Here is a 21,478-nt window from a genome sequence, read left to right on the forward strand (position 1 = left end):
TAGTAGAGACTGGGTTTCACCATATTGGCCAGGATGGTCTCGATCTCTTGACCTCATGAGCTGCCTACCTTGGCCTCCAAAAGTGCTGGGATTACAGGCATGAGTCACCACGCCCAGCCTCGTGTTCTTAAATAGCAATCTTTCTGTGATCTCTCTAGAGCATAGTACTATTTTGTTGCCTTGGAAAAGCATAGCACAGGTGGTTTTTAAAATTTAATGACCAGTTTTCCTAACATCCAGTTATTGTCTTATACATGGTTAACTTTCATATTAGGATTTCAGGTCCTATAGCATTTAGCTTAACAATCCGTTATTGAAGTCCTAGGTCAATTTCAGTTTTCTACTGTGATAGATTTTGAACAGTCTCTGTGATTAACTTTTTACAAAGTTTTTTTTTTTTTAATCATCCAAAAACATAGTAGAATAAATGCTAGAGAAATAGGAAGAGATGCCTGCCTCCTACTCCTTCTTCAGGCTCTTCTGGGGATCTCAGGTTGTATCTGCAACAAACAGTCCTGCACCATCACTGAATCACACATACTCCTGATATTTACCTTCTGCTAAACAAAGTCATCTAAGGATTAACCAGTTGATATCAGGGTTGGAGACACTTCCTTTGGAGGAACCTTTGGCTTCTTTCTAACACTTTTAACTCATAAATACCTCCTTTTTAAAGTCTTCCCTGTCATAGAATTAGGTGGGCCCTTATTAAGTTGACTTACTACCTTGCCTGATTTAGATGACCCTAAATACTTTGTAAAAGGATCCTCTACTATAAAGTGAAATATCCTGGTTTGCCTGCCATTTCTTAGAGAAAGAAGTAGGGGTCATTATAAGAATGTATCTGAAGGCTATGAAGGCAAAGTTGTTTTGGCTTTTATACTTTACAGTGGCACAAAAGGAAGATTAGTCGCATTTGCCTCATATCTGCTAAAAAAAAAGGTAATTGAGTCTCTGTTTAAGAGCAAAAAGGGATGGGTTGAGGTCATGTTTATAGTCTTTGCATCTCATTAATAAAAAAAAGGAATGCGTCTCTGTTTAAGAGCAAAAAGGGATGGGTCAAAGTCATGTTTATAGTCTTTGCATCTCATTAATAAAAATAAGATGAAGTCAAAGTGAAGTTAGCCAAAATGGAAAAGGAAATAAGAGGATTACTTTTTTTTTTTTTTTAAAGAAACGTGGTCTCACTCTGTCACCCAGGTACAGTGGTGTGTTCACAGTGCATCACAGCCTTGAATTCCTGGGCTAAAGTGACCCTCCTGCCTCAGCCTCCCTAAGTGCTGAGATTATAGGTGTGAGCCACCATGCCTGGCCACGAATTACTTTCAAAGAAGGAAAAGAGAAAGAAAAATGGGAAAGTACACTGAGAAAAGAAATAGAAAAATAGAGAAAATTATAACAAGGCAATAGTCAATAAAGGATACATTTTGCCATATTTTTAAAGCATCTTTTCTTTTTTTTTTTTTGAGACAGAATCTCTCTCTGTCTCCCAGGCTGGAGCGCAGTGGTACAATCATAGCCCACTGCAGCCTTGATCTGCGAGGCTCAAGAGATCCTCCCGCCTCAGCCTCCACAGTAGCTGGGACTACAGGCTTGCACCACCAGGCCCAGCTAATTTTTTTTTTTTTTTTCAGTAGAGACTAAGTCTCACTTTGTTGCCCAGGGTAGTCTCCAACTCCTGAGCTCAAGTGATCCTCCCGCTGCAGCCTTCCAAAGTGCTGGAATTACAGGTGTGAGCCACTGTGCCTGGCCTAAGGTATCCTTTTCTAAGACACACTAGAGACCTGCACTGTTCAATAAAATAATCATTAAGCATACGTAGCTGGCTATGAAGAACTTGACATGTAGCTAGTCCAAATTGAAATGTGTCGTAAGTGTAAAATACCCACCAGATTTTGAAAACGTAGCATGAAAAAAAGTGTAAAGTATCTCATTAATACTTTTTTATATTGATTACATGATGAAATACTAATATTTTGTGTATACAGAGTTATATGTTTTATATAACTCAGTAAATATTGTTTTGCCCATTTTTTATTTTCTTAATGTGACTACTAGAAAATTTGAAATTACTTATATGACTCACATTATACTTCTGTTGGCACTGCTACTGACCTTGCTAAGAAAAAAAATGGGAAATAATTCATTAGCCTCATTGAAAGTAATATACCAGCCTGGGCAATGTGGCAAAACCTCATCTCTAATAAAAATACAAAAATTAGCCAGGCATGGTAGCACGTACTGGTAGTCCCAGCTACTTGGGAAACTAAAGTGGGGAAAATCACCTGAGCCTGGGAAGTTGAGGCTGCAGTGAGCTGTGATCACACCACTGCACTCCAGCCTGGACAATACGAATGAGATCCAGCCTGAAAAAAAAAAAAAAAAAAAAAAGTAATATAAAGGAGTAGGAATATCCTTTCAATGAACTCGTCCCTCAGGAAGAACCGGTTATTAGTGTCCTCGGCAGGAAAAGAAAGGCCAGAACGGTTATCCACCTTCTGTTCTTCTCTTACTTGATGCAAAAACAGAGGCATTGTTTCTCCAGTGGCTAAAAATTGACGAAATTTGCTAAAAGAGAAAAATAAATGAAAGGGGAGAATAGAAGGAAAGAAGAGAGTCTCAACAGAAGGATGCAAGCACAGTTGAAAACTCAAGTACCATACTGAAAACAAGGCCGGGCACGGTGACTCACGCCTGTAAATCCCAGCACTTTGGGAGGCTGAGGCGGGAGGATCACTTGAGCCCAGGAGTTTGAGACCAGCCTAGGAAATATAATAAGACTCTTTCTCTACAAAAAATTAACTGGGCTTGGTGGTGCACACCTGTAGTCCCGGCTACTCAGGAAGCTGAAGTGGGAAGATCACTTGAGCCCAGGAGGTTGAGGCTGCTGTGAGCCATAATCAAGCCACTGCACTCCAGCCAGGGTGACAGTGTGAGACCCTGTCTTAAAAAAAAAATACCAAAAAAGTAAAGGGTACTAGGGAAATTTTCTAAACCGCTTCTTAGTGCCCACTCTTAAATATCAACTAAAGGATAATTATCACTGAATATCTAAGGAAAGCCAAAGACAAAACAAATGGAATAAAACAACTTGATAGAATATAAACATTGAAGGTATAAGGAAAAAATGTTTTAATCTGTTATTAATATCCTCAGAGAGATAAGGAAACATAATATATGAAACAAAACCAAGATACCATATAAAAGGGAACACAGAGAATAAAATTCGACAGGGAAAACTGAAAGACTAATAAAAGGATTGTGGGAGAAAAGTTAAAGAAATCTCACAGAAAGCAAGGAAAAAAGATTTTGCCAGAGGCACACATCTGCAATCCCAGCTACTCAGAAGGCTAAGGCAGCAGGATGGCATTAGCTCAGGAGTTCTAGGCCAGCCTGGTCAACATATGAAATATCATTAGAAAAAGAAAAAAAGGTAGAATCTTTAATTTAAAAAAAAAAAAAAAACAGATGGATAGAAAACACTGCCAGTCTAGGAGGTCAAACAGCCAAACATTTGAAATCAAGAACAAGAAAAAACAGAAGAGAAAAAGTCAAATAACTGAAGATTTCCCAGAACTGAATGTCACGAATTTTAGATTAAGGGGACCAATTAAGTGTCCAATACAGTGACAGAAACACTTCCACATTTGTTTCGTAATACTGTGAGATGTACTAGGAACAAAAGGACTTCTTGACAGCAACATTGGAAGCTAAAAAGTATTGAAGTGAGACTGTCACATATTTGAAGGAAAATGATTTCCAACTAGAATTCTATACCCAACCAAATTATTAATTAAAGATAAGGACAGACCAAAGACATTTTTAGATAAGAGGGAATAACCTGAGAAAGAAGGCAACATGGAATCCAAGAAACACATGGGAAAGATAAAAAGTAGTCACCGAGATGATGGTGAATGGAGACTACAGGATGACAGCTATGCCCAAGGTATAGAGAGCAGGTCAGGAAGCTCCAGAAAGTGTGTCCAAGAAAATGAATTTGATAGAATGCCTGATGTATTTTAATGTGTTGAAAAGTAGGGCAGAGTTTATAAAATATAATCGGTAGTATGGAAAACAAAGCATGGGAGAAAAGAGAATTAATAATTCCAGAGAAAATAAAAATGTGCAAGGAAGGAAAAGTAATTATAGTATACTATATTGTTCAAAAGTGAATAGCCTTTATGTGGTCATAATTTTGCAAACATTGAACATTAACTAAAATTATGATATAATAATATAGGATGGATGGGGAGTAGAAGCAAGTGAAAGAGAGCTAAATTCATACCTTTCATACAAGAAAATCAATAGGTAATACCTATATCTGAAAAAAAAAATCACAGAAAAATAGGCGGAGCTAAATGTCAAAAGAATAAACTGAATTAAATTGTTGCCCTTGAGTCACGGGACAGGGTGAATGGGTAACTCTAGTAAGAATTCTAGTAATTCTTATGAAGCTGACAAATTAAACAATAGCATTCTAGTAATTCTTACGAAACTGACACATTAAACGATAGAGTTATATCAGCAAACTTTTCTGGGAAGCGCTATATAATAAAATATTTTAAGCTTTGCAGGTCATGCAGTGTGTCACATGTATTCAGTTATAGCACAAAAGCAGCCATAGCCAATAGTAAACAAATGAGCATGTCTGTGTTCCAGTAAAATGTTATTTGTAGAGGTGGGGTACGATGACTCCCGTCTGTAATCTCAGCACTTTGGGAGGGCAAGTCAGGTGGACACAAGGTCAAGAGATCGAGACCAGCCTGGCTAACATGGTGAAACCCCATCTCTACTAAAAAATACAAAAATTAGCCTGGTGCAATGGTGCACGCCTGTCATCCCAGCTACTCTGGGCTGAGGCAGGGGAATTGCTTGAACCTGGGGGGTTGAAGGTTGCAGTGAGCTGAGATTGTGCCACTGCACTCCAGCCTGGTGACAGAGCGAGACTCTATCTCAAAAAAAAAAGTTATTTGTAAACATTAGATTTTGAATTTCATATAATTTTACATGCCACTAAATATTCTTTTCCCTTTAAATTGTTTAACAATGTAAAATGAAAAAACAAAACAAAACAAAAACACAAAAACAAAACCACACACACATTTTTAGCTCTCAAGCCCTATGAAAACAGGCAGCAGGCTAGATTTGGCCTGTGGGCAATGATTTGCTGACCCTTGCTTTAAATAATGTGAACATGTAACTTTGATGAAAATAAAAACAACAAAGACATAAGAAGAGTGAAAACAATTGGGAAGAATAATTGCAAATTTGTCCCATATCATGCCTATTACAAAATTTCTTTTTACCAGAGTCCATTCTGAAGGACATGGGAAATAATTCAGACAGAAATATACTGTCTCCTAGTTGTTTACAATCCTGTAGGCTGTGTAGAATTAAGGCCCCTTTTTTCTATAGACATAGAATCTGTCCTCTAGGGATCAAGTGACTTGCCCAGAATCATAGTTTATAAGGGACTAGAATTGAGACTAGAATCTATTGCTTTTTTCCTCTTCATTGCTTACTGCACAAATAATACGTGACTATATCCTTGTAAAAAGCACTACAGAAGACTGTATTTTCAAAATCACTATTCTCCTGCGTCTTGTCACAGTCCCATTCCCCTCCTTATACACACTCAGAGTTAATCAATATTGCAATGTGGTCACTACCATATGTTGTAGTGAGAAAATAGTTCTATTAGTTAGGGGAGAAAAATCACAAACCTTCAAATTTTTTTTTTTCCTCCAGGCACTTAAATTCCTAGCAAAGTGCCATAAGAAAAAGAAACTATTTGCTTCTTGGCGAGGACTCCAAGAACTCACTGATGCACGCCGAGTTGAACTGAAGCAACAAGTGGATGACTATGTCAGAAGACATTTGGTATGTAGGCCTCTGTGCCATATCAGTATTACATTATTCCAGTGCATGATATTGATCAACAAAACAGTGTCTCTCATATATATATATATATGTGTGTGTGTGTGTGTGTGTGTGTGTGTATACATTTATTGCTGGTATAAAGTAATGCATTGGCTTTTCCATAGAAGTAATGGTATATCTTTTTATAGTTACATAGCCATAGAGGTATAGTCAGTGGTGAAGGAGACTCTGCTTTAAATCAGTTTTTTCCCATACTACGTCAATAAGACTTGTTCATTGCTTCTTTTGCAATATACAGTAAAACTCGAACTATTTTGAACCTTCCAGAAAGAGTATATGTAATTGTCAATCAATGATTATTCATTCTTACATTTGTTGGACTACTAATGTACCTCCAGAAGCCAATAAGATATAGCATTTGACTATTTGCCTCTTATGATCTTACCACAAATATACTGCTAGCGCCTTTATCCCAACAGAAATGTCCATATCTTTGACTTTCTATGACCACAGTATTGCAGGTCACGTGTTATTCACTTCTCCCACCTGAATTCTTGACCATCTACTCCTATGTGTCTTCAAAGGTCATTTCCCTTTCTGCCTTGGGAGTAACTCACCACTCCTGTCATTAATTTTAATCACCTGCACCTTTGCTGATTACGTCTACTTTCTTTACTCTTACAGTTTCTCCCATGCTTTCACACTTCTGTAATTTTATGGACAAAGTTGGCAGTTTATACATTTCAATCTATCAGAATTATTCCCTCATTTGAACCAACCACTCATAGTGTATCTTGGTGCTTTTCATGAGTTTTGTTGTGATTGTGGTGGTGGTGTTTGTGCCTGAGTTCATTCTCTCTCTCTCACACACACATACATACACACACACAGATACACACACACACTTCTCAAATTTGAAGGTTCTGGATAACTGATGTTAGAGGTTTAATGTGATATTTAGGCAGTCCTGTCATTCACCCTTTCATTCCTCCAGAGCGCCCAAAATGAAAGGACTTTTTGTAACAAACAAAAACCACTATACAAATGGAAATGAAGTACAAATATATTAGTAGCTGAGCATGTATCTGGTAATCACTGGAACACAGCAATGGTAAAACCTGAATTGGATAGCATAGCTTAGTCCAGGAAGTGTAAGTAAGCCCTCTTACTTTCCCCTCCTGCTAATCTGGATTTAGGGACCCAAAACTTAATGGAGTCTGTGGAGAAAGAGAGGAGGAAAAAACCACCCTTCTATGTCAGGCCCTCTGTGATTACCATAAAGAGGTAGACAGTGGAAAAAGTCCTGACATTTGTTTCTGGCCAAGATGGAGTAACAGGGACTAGATTTACTTCCTGCCTGAAACAACCAGAAAAAGAAACAAACATAAACAGATAAAAATGTATGAGAAAATCGTTTTCAAGACCCTGGACATCAGACAACAAAGAACAATAATTTCTGAGAGGGAACAAAGCGAGCCCTATAATTACCCCAGCTTACTGCCTTGAAAGAGTTTTTAGGCCATAGCTCAAGGAAGAGAAGAGCTCTTTAGAATCCTTGAGTTAAGGAGATGGCACTGAGAGTCTGGTGACACCAAGGGAGCTAGACTTCATAGAACAGAGTACCAGAGCAAAGAGAGCTGCAAAGAGAGAGAACCCCAGATATCTACAGAATCTACCCCTTGAGTATTCTCCAGAATACTAATCAGCATGTACATGTGAGGAAATTATCTAAAGCCAAATTTTCCAAACAGTCATCTGAAAAGGTAAGACGGAAGTGTGTCTGGAACTCACATAGGTCCAGGAATAGTGCCTGTTCCCATCAAATACACTGGAGAAACTCATAATTCACAGGGTATTGTGAAGCGTACTCAGGAAGACCTTCCCTTAATAGTAGATTATGATTAGCCTAGACAGCTCCATTCTGCCAAACAAATTATAAAATCAAGAGTCAAAAAAAGATTAAAATGTTTTCATGTAATTTAACAGCATTCCAAAAAAAGACTCAAAATTTTAAGAAATGTCAAAATATCCAGCACCCAACAAGGTAAAAGTCACAATGTCTAGCAGCTAATCAAATATTAAAGGCATGCATGGAAGTAGGAAAATATGACCCATAATGAGGAGGATATTCAATCAAACCAACCCAGAAATTACATAGATGTTAAAATTGGCAGAGAAGGGCATTAAAACAGTCATTATAACTGTATTCTATATGTTCAAAAAGTCAAGTAGAAATATGGAAAATATTTTTAAAATACCTGAATCAAACTCCTAGAGATAAAAACTTCAAAGTATGGTGTGAAAAATATACTTGATCAAATTAATAGCAGATTAGACTTTGCTGGATGGAAGTCGAATAATAAATTAATAATAAAGGTGAAGCCATAGTAGTAGATACTGCACAAAATGAGTCACAGAGAGGGAAAAAAGAGAAAAATATTTGAAAAGACCATTACTGAGCTGTGGGACTCTAAGTGACCCAATAAATGAAAAATTGGAATCCCTGAAGGAAATGTAGAGAAAAATAATGGCTGAAAACTTTCCAAACTAAAAATGATAAGCCCATACCCAAACCAGTTAAGGCACAAGTACATGGAAAAAACTGTGCCAAGGAATATCATAATCAAAATTGTCAAACCAGTGATACGTGAAAATCTTAAAAACAAAAAAAATTTTAAATGTTATATAAAGACAAAAATTACATTGCTCAGTAGGAACAGTGCAAGCAAGAAGATACCTTGCTTTAAAGTACTGAAAGGAAAAAAAGTTGTCCAACCTAGAATTCTGTACCTGGCAAAAAAAATTGTTAAAAAAAAAAGCTTTTTCAGACATACAAAAGCTGAAAGACTTGATCACCAGTACACTTGCACTACCAAAAAAGAATTTAACATTCCAGAAATGTTATAAAAAATGTTAAATTCTTTTTATTCGTATAGATTGAGGGAGTAAAAATGCACATTTACATGCTTATATTGCAAACTCCTCTCCAGCAAAATAAACAATCAACGGTAAACAGCCTATAGAATGGGAAAAAATAGTTGCAAGCTATACATCTAACAAAGGGCTAATATCTAGAATCTACAAGGAACTCAACTCAAGAAGAAAAAAACCCATTAAAAAGTGGGCAAAGCCGGATGCTGTGGCTCATGCCTATAATCTCAGCACTCTGGGATGCCAAGGCAGGAGGAATACTTGAGCCCAGGAATTCGAAACCAGCTTAGGCAACATGGTGAAACCTGGTCTCTACAAAAAATTTAAAAATTAGCCAGGCATGGTGGTGCCTGTCTGCAGTCCCAGCTACTTGAAAGGCTGAAGTGGGGTGATCATTTGAGCTCAGGAGGTTGAGGCTGCAGTGAGGCATGTTCATGCTACTGCACTCCAGCCTGGGCGGCCGAGAGAGACCCTGTCTCAAAAAAAAAAAAAAAAAAAAAAAAAAAAAAGGTGGGCAAGAAACATGAACAGACATACAAGTGGTCAACAAACAATGAAAAATGCTCAATATCACTAATCATCAGAGAAATGTAAACTAAAATCATAATAAATAACCATATTATACCAGTTAAAATGACTATTATTACAAAGTCAAAAACAACAGATGTTAGCAAGGATGTGGAGAAAAGGGAACACTTACACACTGTTGGTGGGAATGTAAATCAGAAATGTTAAGTTCTTTAAGGTGTAAAACACTTAACATTTCTGTTTAAAATGATGCCAGGAAAAGATACCAGAGAGAAATCTGGCTCTACATAAAGAAATTAAGAGCACTGGAAATGGTAATTACAGCCATGTGTCACATAATGAATTTTCAGTCAGTGTTGGGCCATATATACAACAGTGGTCACCTAATATTGTAATGGCATATTTTTACTGGACATTTTCTATATTTTTATATGTTTACATATGCAAAAACTTACCATTGCATTAAAATTGATTACAGTATTCAGTACAATAACATGCTGTACAGATTTGTAGCCTAAGAGCAATAGGGTATACCACATAGCCTACATAGGTAGTAGTCTATACCAATTAAGTTTGCGTAGGTACACTCGATGACAGGCGCACAGTGACAAAATCACCTAACAGCACGTTTCTCTGAACCTATTCCTGTCGTTAAGCAAGGCATGACTGTACTTGGGTAAATATACAGTAGTCCCCCGTTAATCTCAGAAGATGCATTCCAAGACCCCCAATGGAAGACTAAAACTGCAGATAGTACTGAACCCTGTATATATCATGTTTTTTCCTATACATACATACTTATGATAAAGTTTAATTTATAAATTACACACAGTAAGAGATTAACAACCACAGTAATAAAGTAGAACAATTATCATAATATACTGTAATAAAAGTTATATGAATGTGGTCTCTCTGTCTCTCTCAAAATATCTTATTGTACTCTACTGCAGGTAACTGAAACCACAGAAAGTGAAACCTTGGATAACTGGGGGATTGCTATACTATTGAAAGGTTCTTATACTATATATGAAGTGATATGTTATCATCTGAAGGTAGATTTATAAGTTAACCATGTATGGTATGAACCTTAAAGCAACCACTAAAATTTAAAAAACGAAGAGTTATAGCTAACAACTGATAATAAAATAGCTAATAAGTCTACAAAAGAGATGAAATTGAATCATAAAATGTACTTGATCAAAAAAGGCAGAAAAAGAGGAAAAATAAAGTGATGGGACAAAAAGAAAGCAAAATGATAGACTCAAATGTGATTGTATCAGTAATTACAATAGCTAAAAATGGTCTGAACACCCCAATTAAAAAGCAGAGTAACAGACTGAATAAAAAAGCCTGATTATATGTTGATTACAAGAAGCATACTTTAAATATGAAAAAAGGTGGAACAAGTATAATGATAAAGGAATCAATTAAGAGGACATAAGAATTTTAAATGTTTATATACCTAATAACAGTGCTCCAAAATACATGTAGCCAACATGAATGAACCTTGATGACATGCTAACTGAAATAAGCCAGATACAAAGGACAAATATTATCTGATTCCACTTATCTAAGATACCTAGAGAAGGCAAATTGATAGAAATAGAAAATTGAATTGCGGTTTTCAGGAGTAGAAGTTGGGGAGTAGGATGAGAAGATAGTATTTAAAGAGTATGGAATTTCAATTTGGGCAAATATAAAAGTTCTGGAGATGGACAGTGGCAGTGGTCATGTAACAATATGAATGTACTTTAATACCACTGAACTGTACGATTAAAAATGGTTAAAATGATAAATCTTATGTATATTTTACCACAATAAAAAAATACATGAAGCAAACACTGATAGAACTGTGATGAGGAATAAAGCCACAATTCTTTCAATAACCCTCTCAACAACAACTTATAGAACAAGCACACAGAAAAGCAGCAAGGATATGGTAGATATGAACAACACTATTAAACAACTTGATCTAATTGACATTTTTGGAAAACTTCACCAAATAACATTCTTCTTAATGAACATTGCACATAGAACATTTACCAAGATGGACTATGTTCTGTACCATCAAATAAATCTCAATAAACTAAAAAATATATATATACAAAGTATATTCTCTGCCCACAATAGAATTAAGTTAGAAGTCAATAACAGAAATATCTCTGGTTATATTACCAACTATATGGAAACTAAACAACACACTTCTAAATAACCAAAGGCTCAAAGAAGAAATCAGAAGGGAAATTATAAAGTATTTCAAACTGAATGAAAACTCCATCTTTCACAACTTGTAGATTCCCCAAAAGCAGTATTTAGAAGGAAATTTTTATCACTAAACACCTGTATTTTAAAAAGAAGATAGGTCTCAAATCAAGGGCCTCAAAGAGCTGGGCACAGTAGCCTGTGACAACTACTTGGGAGGCTGAGGCGGGAGGATTTCCTGAGCCCAGGAGTTTAAGGCTATAGTGGTCCATGACTGTGCCTGTAAATAGCCACTGTACTCCAGCCTGGGCAACATAGCAAGACTATGTCTCTTTAAAAAAAAACAAACAGAAACAGACAGCCCCTTCTTTCTCACTAAAAAACAAAAACAAGAAAACCCTCAGCTTATAACTTAAGAAACTAGAAACGGAGAAAATTAAACTCCAAGTAAGCAGAAGAAAGGAAATAAAGATCAAAGGGAAATCAATAAACTAGGAAACAAAAGCAATAGAGAAAAATAAATGAAACTAAAAGCTGATTGTTTGAGAAGATCGATAAAATTTATAAAACTGCAGCCAGACTGATCAGGAAAAAGAAGACATAAATTACCAACATCAGGAGGTAAGAGAAGTGACATCAATATAGACTATACAGATATTGAAGAATAAGAGAATATTAGTACCTTTATACCAATACAACAATTTTTATGAAATAGACAAATCCTCAAAAGACAAATTACCACAGTTCACCTGAGAATTAGATAAAATGAATAATCTCATAAATCTATATGTCTACTAAATTGTAGCTGAAAACCTCTCCACAAGAAAACTTGCATGGCTAGATTGCTTCACTGATTCATTTAAGAAGGAAATAATGCCAATTCCATAAAAAATTGAAGAAGAGGAAAAACTTTCCAACTCATTTTATAAGACCAGCAATACCCTGACACCATAACCAGAGACCTTACAAGCAAAGAATTTCAGAACAATATTCCTCATGAACATTTATCTCAAAATTCTAAACATTAAAACTTTTAACAACATGGATAAATCTCAAAATAGTTATTCATTTAGCAAATTGAATCTAACAATATGTTGAAAGGCTAGTATATCATGAACAAGTAAAGTTTATCTCAGGTATAATTTACCATATTAACAGACTCAGACTAAGAAAAATCATATTATTATATCAATAAATGCAGAAAAAGAGCTTGACAAAATACAACATCTAGTCCTGACACCCCACACACCCCAAGAACGAAATCTTAACAAACTGGGAATTTGGAGAAAATTTTCTCCACTTGATGAAAGATATCTATGAAATACCTACAACTGACATCATGTTCAATGACAAAAGACTGAATGTTTCTCTTCTAAGATTAGGAACAAGGCAGAATGTCGTTCGGCACAATCATAATCCCATCAGGTTTTCTTGTGGAAATTGACACACTGATTCTAAAATTCATATAGAAATACAAAGGACCTAGAATAGAATAGCTAAGTAACTGCAAAAAAGAACAGAGTTGGAGGGCTAACGTTACCTGATTGCAATTATAAAGCTATAGAATCAAAACAGTGATATTGATACAAAGATACAAAAACAAATCAGTAGAACATACTTGAATCCAGAAATAAATCCACATGTATAGCCAACTAATTATGGACAGAGATGCACAGTTAATACAGTAGAAAAACTGGAGCAATTGGCTATCCATATATAAAAAAAATTGAACTTGAAGCCATACATCACTTCATATACAAAATTTAACTCAAAGTAGATCATAGGCCTAAATGCAAAACCTAAAACTATAAAACTTCTAAAAGGAAACAATGGAGAAATATTGTGACCTTTTTTTTTAATTATTATTTTTATTTTTATTACTTTAAGTTTTAGGGTACATGTGCACAACGTGCAAGTTTGTTACATATGTATACTTGTGCCATGTTGGTGTGCTGCACCCATCAACTCATCAGCACCCATCAACTCGTCATTTACATCAGGTATAACTCCCAATGCCATCCCTCCCCCCTGCCCCCTCCCCATAATAGGCCCCAGTGTGTGATGTTCCCCTTCCCGTGTCCAAGTGATCTCATTGTTCAATTCCCACCTATGAGTGAGAACATGCGATGTTTGGTTTTCTGTTCTTGTGATAGTTTGCTGAGAATGATGGTCTCCAGCTGCATCCATGTCCCTACAAAGGACACGAACTCATCCTTTTTTATGACTGCATAGTATTCCATGGTGTATATGTACCACATTTTCTTAATCCAGTCTGTCACTTATGGACATTTGGGTTGATTCCAAGTCTTTGCTATTGTGAATAGTGCCGCAATAAACATACGTGTGCATGTGCCTTTATAGCAGTATGATTTATAATCCTTTGGGTATATGCCCAGTAATAGGATGGCTGGGTCATATGGTATTTCTAGTTCTAGATCCTTGAGGAATCACCATACTGTTTTCCACAATGGTTGAACTAGTTTACAATCCCACCAACAGTGTAAAAGTGTTCGTATTTCTCCACATCCTCTCCAGCACCTGTTGTTTCCTGACTTTTTAATGATTGCCATTCTAACTGGTGTGAGATGGTATCTCATTGTGGTTTTGATTTGCATTTCTCTGATGGCCAGTGATGACGAGCATTTTTTCATGTGTCTGTTGGCTGTATGAAGGTCTTCTTTTAAGAAATGTCTGTTCATATCCCTTGCCTACTTTTTGATGAGGTTGGTTGTTTTCTTCTTGCAAATTTGTTTGAGTTCTTTGTAGGTTCTGGATATTAGCCCTTTACCAGATTAGTAGATTGCAAAAATTTTCTCCCATTCTGTAGGTTGCCTGTTTACTCTGATGGTAGTTTCTTTTGCTGTACAGAAGCTCTTTAGTTTAATTAGATCCCATTTGTCAATTTTGGCTTTTGTTGCCATTGCTTTTGGTGTTTTAGACATGAAGTCCTTGCCCATGCCTATGTCCTCAATGGTATTACCTAGGTTTTCTTCTAGGGTTTTTATGGTGTTAGGTCTAACATTTAAGTCTCTAATCCATCTTGAATTAATTTTCGTATAAGGAGTAAGGAAAGTATCCAATTTCAGCTTTCTACTTATGACTAGCCAATTTTCCCAGCACCATTTATTAAATAGGGAATCCTTTCCCCATTTCTTGTTTTTGTCAGGTTTGTCAAAGATCAGATGGCTGTAGATGTGTGGTATTATTTCTGAGGGCTCTGTTCTGTTCCATTGGTCTATATCTCTGTTTTGGTACCAGTACCATGCTGTTTTGGTTACTGTAACCTTGTAGTATAGTTTGAAGTCAGGTAGCGTGATGTCTCCAGCTTTGTTCTTTTAACTTAGGATTGTCTTGGCAATGCCGGCTCTTGTTTGGTTCCATATGAACTTTAAAGCAGTTTTTTCCAATTCTGTGAAGAAACTCATTGGTAGCTTGATGGGGATGGCATTGAATTTGTAAATTACCTGGGGCAGTATGGCCATTTTCACAATATTGATTCTTCCTATCCACGAGCATGGTATGTTCTTCCATTTGTTTGTGTCCTCTTTCATTTCACCGAGCAGTGGTTTGTAGTTCTCCTTGAAGAGGTCCTTTACATCCCTTGTAAGTTGGATTCCTAGATATTTTATTCTCTTTGAAGCAATTGTGAATGGAAGTTCATTCATGATTTGGCTCTCTGTTTGTCTGTTACTGGTGTATAAGAATGCTTGTGATTTTTGCACATTAATTTTGTATCCTGAGACTTTGCTGAAGTTGCTTATCAGCTTAAGGAGGTTTTGGGCTGAGACAATGGGGTTTTCTAAATATACAATCATGTCATCTGCAAGCAGGGACAATTTGACTTCTTCTTTTCCTAACTGAATACCCTTGATTTCTTTCTCTTGCCTGATTGCCCTAGCCAGAACTTCCAACACTATGTTGAATAGGAGTAGTGAGAGAGGGCATCCCTGTCTTGTGCCAGTTTTCAAAGGGAATGCTTCCAGTTTTTGCCCGTTCAGTATATTGGCTGTGGGTTTGTCATAAATAGCTCTTGTTATTTTGAGATACGTTCCATCAATACCGAATTTATTGAGAGTTTTTAGCATGAAGGGCTGTTGAATTTTGTCAAAGGCCTTTTCTGCATCTATTGAGATAATCATGTACTTTTTGTCTTTGGTTCTGTTTATATGCTGGATTACGTTTATTGATTTGCATATGTTGAACCAGCCTTGCATCCCAGGGATGGAGCCCACTTGATCATGGTGGATAAGCTTTTTGATGTGCTGCTGGATTTGGTTTGCCAGTATTTTATTGAGGATTTTGCATCGATGTTCATCAGGGATATTTGTCTAAAATTCTCTTTTTTTGTTGTGTCTCTGTCAGGCTTTGGTATCAGGACGACGTTGGCCTCATAAAATGAGTTAGGGAGGATTCCCTCTTTTTCTATTGATTGGAATAGTTTCAGAAGGAATGGTACCAGCTCCTCCTTGTACCTCTGGTAGAATTCAACTGTGAATCCATCTGGTCCTGGACTTTTTTTGGTTGGTAGGCTATTAATTATTGCCTCAATTTCAGAGCCTGCTGTTGGTCTATTCAGGGATTCAACTTCTTCCTGGTTTAGTCTTGGGAGAGTGTAAGTGTCCAGGAAATTATCCATTTCTTCTAGATTTTCTAGTTTATTTGCATAGAGGTGTTTATAGTATTCTCTGATGGTAGTTTGTATTTCTGTGGGGTCGGTGGTGATATCCCCTTTATCATTTTTTATTGTGTCTATTTGATTCTTTTCTCTTTCCTTCTTTATTAGTCTTGCTAGCGGTCTGTCAATTTTGTTGATCTTTTCAAAAAACCAACTCCTGGATTCACTGATTTTTTTTGGAGGGTTTTTTGTGTCTCTCCTTCAGTTCTGCTCTGATCTCAGTTATTTCTTGCCTTCTGCTAGCTTTTGAATGTGTTTGCTCTTGCTTCTCTAGTTCTGTTAAGTTTGATGTTAGAGTGTCAATTTTAGATCTTTCTAGCTTTCTCTTGTGGGCATTTAGTGCTATAAATTTCCCTCCACACACTGCTTTAAATGTGTCCCAGAGATTCTGGTATGTTGTGTCTTTGTTCTCATTGGTTTCAAAGAATATTTTTATTTCTGCCTTCATTTCATTATGTGCCCAGTAGTCATTCAGGAGCAGTTTCCAGTTTCCATGTAGTCGAGCGGTTTTGATTGAGTTTCTTAGTCCTGAGTTCTAGTTTGATTGCACTGTGGTCTGAGAGACAGTTTGTTATAATTTCTGTTGTTGTACATTTGCTGAGGAGTGAATAAAGCTGTATTTTTAATAAAGTTCTTTTAACCTAAGTGCTGAAAAAAATTTTAGGGGTCCTGAGCTTTTAAAAATAATCAGCCTGGCCACCTATAAAACATGGCCAATGAATCTCTTCTTTTTAGTTATTATTATACTTTAAGTTCTGGGATACATGTGCGAAACGTGCAGGTTTGTTACACGGGTATAACGTGCCATGGGTGGTTTGGGACCCATCAACCTGTCATCTACATTAGGTTTTTCTCCTAATGCTATCCTTCCCCTAGCTCCCCATCCCCCGATAGGCCCCACTGTGTGATGTTCCCCTCCCTGCGTCCACGTGTTCTCATTTTTCAACTTCCACTTATGGGTGAGAACATGCAGTATTTGGTTTTCTGTTCTTGTGCTAGTTTGCTGAGAATGATGGTTTCCAACTTCCAGGACATAAACCATGTCCCTGCAAAGGACATGAACTCATCCTTTTTTAGGGCTGCATAGTATTCCATGGTGTATATGGCCAACGAATCTCTTAAGTGCTTATCAAGCATATTAGCAACTCCTCCCTTAGCCAAGCACCAGAACCTAATTGGAGAGAGGGGCAGAACCACAACTGAAAGTTTTTAAAGCAGAGATGGAATGAGGACAGACAGAAGCATGCCTTCTCTCCAATAAATAATCAGTTCCTAAGCTCTGTAGAGAGGACATATTGCTTTTAACAGTTTTAATCATTTACAAATTTAATCGCCTTTATAAAAATTATATACCCAAGCCCCACACACCCCAAGAAATTCTGATACAGTAAGTTTTGTGTGGCTTCATGTACCTATATTTTTTAAATTTATTTATTTTCAGAGTGGTAAAATAGATAAAATGTAAAAAGTACCATTTTAACTATGTTTAAATGTAGTGTACTAGCATTGAGTACGTTCATATTGTTTGTGCAACCATCACCACCATCCATCTTGAGAACTTTTTTCATTTTGCAGAACTGAAACTCTGCATCCATTAAACACTAACTCACCATTCCCCCACTACCCAGCTCCTGGCAACCACCATTCTACTTTCTGTCTCTATGAATTTGCCTACTCTAAGTACCCCATTAGTGGAATCATACTTCGTTGTTTCACTTGGTATAATGTCTTCAAGGTTCATGTTTTAGCATGTGTCAGAATTTTCTACTTTTTAAAGGCTGAATAATATTCCATTATGTATACTACATTTTGTTTATCCAAGGAACACTTGGGTTCCTTCCACCTTTTGGCTATTGTGAATAATGCTACTGTGAGCATGTGTGTACAAATATCTGTTTGTGTACTTGCTTTCAATTCTTTTGGGTGAGTATCCAGAAATGTAAATGCTAGATTATATGCTAAGTCTTTTTAAAAATTTTTTGAGGAACTGCCATACTGTTTTCCATAGTGGCTGTACCATTTTACATTTCTACCAGTCACACACAGGGTTCCAGTTTCTGTACATCCTTGTCAGCATTAGTTATTTTTGTTGTAGTCGTTGTTTTTGATAGCAGCTAATAGATATGAAGTTGTATCTTATGGTTTGAACTTGCATTTTCCTAATTAGTGAGTTTGAGCATCTTTTCATGTGTTTACTGGCTGTTTCTTTATCTTTTTTCAGAAATGTCTATTCAAGTCATTTTTTTTCCACAGGATTATATTTTGTTCATTTTTTAATCAGGTTGTTTTTTTGTAGTTGTTTTTTATCTCCTCTCCTGTAATTCCACAGTGTCTGAGAAAGTAAAGTATGGTCACATACGAAAAAGAAAGACAAAAAACTTCTCCACCATTATTTTTATCTAAAACTTTTAAGAGACTATTTAATACTTGCGTAAGAATACAAGATAGACATCAATCATAAGATTCAATTGATAAAATGAGAGACAGCTAAGCATTCTAAAACCTCTGCTAAGTGGTTGGGTACTTTGATACCTATGTCCTCTTTGTGATAAGTTTTTCTGTCCTGTGTTTCCAGGGCTCTCCAATGTCAGATGTGGTCAGTAGGGAACTCCATGCCCAAGCTCAAGAACGACTGCAACACTACTTCATGGGCAGGGCCGTGGAAGAGCGAGCCCAGCAGCACAGAGAAGCTCTGATGGCACAGATCAGCACCAATGTTGAACAGCTAATGAGTATGTGCTCATTTTACTTTTGTTCTCTAAAAGGAACAACCTATGCAAGGTTTGTGACATCCAAAACCTTCAGAAGGAAACCATTAGTAAGCATCTTTAGCTCATCCCCTAACCTCAGGAAATTTTTACATAGATCAGACCAGCACATAATGTTTTCAAATGATGCAGATTTTATAACCTCCTTCTTATGTGTTTCCCCAAGCTTTGCCATCATTCATATGTGTCACCCCGAAGTTATTAATTTCAGATGCTGAGCCCTACTAGCCATCTTTTACTATGTAATCTGAAAAGCTTTTGGTCATATTTTATAAGTAGATGATGACAATAGTTACAGTGTCATTCTCTTGTAGCGCATTTTATAATTTTTTTTTATTTTTTTGAGACGGAGTCTTCCTCCGTTGCCAGGCTGGAGTGCAGTGGCGTGATCTTGGCTCACTGCAACCTCTGCCTCCCAGGTTTAAATGATTATCCTGCCTCAGCTGAGACTACAGGTGAGCACCACCATGCCCAGCTAATTTTTGTAGTTTTAGTAGACACGGAGTTTCACCATGTTGGCCAGGATGGTCTCGGTCTCTTGACCTTGTGACCTGCCTACCTCGGCCTCCCAAAGTGCTGCGATTATAGGCGTGAGCAACTGCGCCTGGCCTATAATTTTTAATGAAGTACTTTTACAAAAATTAATTCATCATAACCACTGACCCATTTAACGAGAGATCCCATCCATGAAGCCCCTGTGTTTCAGTCAGCCTCTTGGATTTCTTTAGTGTATGTGAACAGAAAGGACCAGTGTTTTCTTTAATGGCTACTATTTGGGAATTTTATATTTTGAAATTGGATAAATGGCTGAAACTGAGCCTCTCATCTATAGGACGAGGTTCTATTAAAGTTTCTGTTCTTTAAATAAACCATCTTGGCCAGGCGAGGTGGATCACGCTTCTAATCCCAGCACTTTGGGAGGCCGAAGTGGCGGATCACGAGGTCAGGAGTTTGAGACCAGCATAACCAACATGGTGAAACCCCATCTAAAAATATAAAAATTAGCTGGGCATGGTGGTGGGTGCCTGTAATCCCAGCTACTCGGGAGGCTGAGGCAGGAGAATTGCTTGAACCCGGGAGGCGGAGGTTGTAGTGAGCAGAGATCGTGCCACTGCACTCCAGCGTAGGTGACAGAGTAAGACTCTGTCTCAAAAATAATAAAATAAATAAATAAATAAACCATCTTACAAAAATCTACATCTTTTTTTATTCCTTTAAACATAGAAATGGCCGGGCGCGGTGGCTCATGCCTGTAATCCCAACATTTTGGGAGGCCGAGGTAGGCAGATCATCTGAGGTTAGGAGTTCGAGACCAGCCTGACCGACATGGTGAAACCCCCATCTCTACTAAAAATACAAAATTAGCCAGACATGGTGGTGCACGCCTGTAATCCCAGCTACTCGGGAGGCTGAGGTAGGAGAATTACTTGAACCCAGGAGGCGGAGGTTGCAGTGAGCTGAGATCGCACCATTGCATTCCAGCCTGGGCAACAAGAGCAAAACTCCATCTCAAAAAAAACAGAAATGGGCCAAATATGTTGACTCGTGGCTGTAATCCCAACACTTGAAGCTGAGGCAGAAGGATTGCTTGAGTCCAGAAGTTTGAGACCAGCCTGGGCAGCATAGTGAGATCTCTACAAAAAAGAGAAAAAATATTAGCTGGGTGTGGTGGCATAGTCCCAGGTACTTAGGAAGCTGAGGTGGGAGAATCACTTGAGCCCAGGAGGTTGAGGCTGCAGTGAACCGTGATCATGCTACTGCACTCCAGCTTAGGCAATAGAGCGAGACCCTGTCTCAAAAGTAATACATTCAGAGTTGGAATGCTGTTTCTGCCTGCAGGGTTACAGCTCTGTAGCTTCCAAGTTCCTACCTGCCTGGCATAGGACTCTTGTTCTCATCTATTTATTTTCTGTCCACTACAGAGGCACCAAGTCTAAAGGAGGCAGAAGGCAAAGAACCTGAGCTCTTCCTAAGTAGATCCAGGCCTGTGGCAGCCAAGGCCAAGCAGGCCCATCTCACAACCCTGAAGCACATACAAGCACCCTGGTGGAAGAAGCTTGGGGAAGAATCTGGAGATGAGATTGATGTTCCAAAGGATGAGCTTAGTGTAGAATTAGAAACTTTATTCATTGGTGGAACCAAACCACCTTAGTGAGTTACCCTAAGAATTGACACAAATCTCATATTTTAGGAGATTATATTGGTTCTACCTCTGGCATGCTAGTAGACTAGGGCCATCCTAACTTATTATTTTCCAGAGGTGACAAGACCTGCAGTAAGCAAAGAGTTATCTTCTACCTCTCTCTCAATTTTCTTTTTCTTTTCTCTGTATCCTCATCCTTGGCCACACACAGATTTGTGTGGCTTTTATTGTAGAACTAAACTTAGCATAGTGTTCTGTTGTTTACATGAAGTGTGTTTTTCTTTGGTTTCTGCTGTTTTCCAACTAAAGATTTTTTTCTAAATAAAGATTTTCAACAATTGATTTGAAAAA

At 37.3% G+C, this 21,478-nt stretch overlaps 1 protein-coding gene across 1 annotated transcript in view; it reads left to right on the forward strand.

Moving 5' to 3' along the window:
* IQCB1 (IQ motif containing B1) overlaps nt 1–21,478 on the forward strand; it is a 73,680-nt gene extending 52,202 nt beyond the window's left edge. The window contains exons 13-15 of the mRNA XM_015129989.3: nt 5,749–5,880; nt 18,792–18,948; nt 20,907–21,478. Of these exons, the coding sequence (XP_014985475.3) occupies nt 5,749–5,880; nt 18,792–18,948; nt 20,907–21,136 (519 nt within the window). The 3' untranslated portion in view covers nt 21,137–21,478. The remainder of the gene's footprint in view (nt 1–5,748; nt 5,881–18,791; nt 18,949–20,906) is intronic.

The sequence above is a fragment of the Macaca mulatta genome, chromosome 2 (assembly GCF_049350105.2).
Source record: "Macaca mulatta isolate MMU2019108-1 chromosome 2, T2T-MMU8v2.0, whole genome shotgun sequence".
NCBI lineage: Eukaryota > Metazoa > Chordata > Mammalia > Primates > Cercopithecidae > Macaca > Macaca mulatta.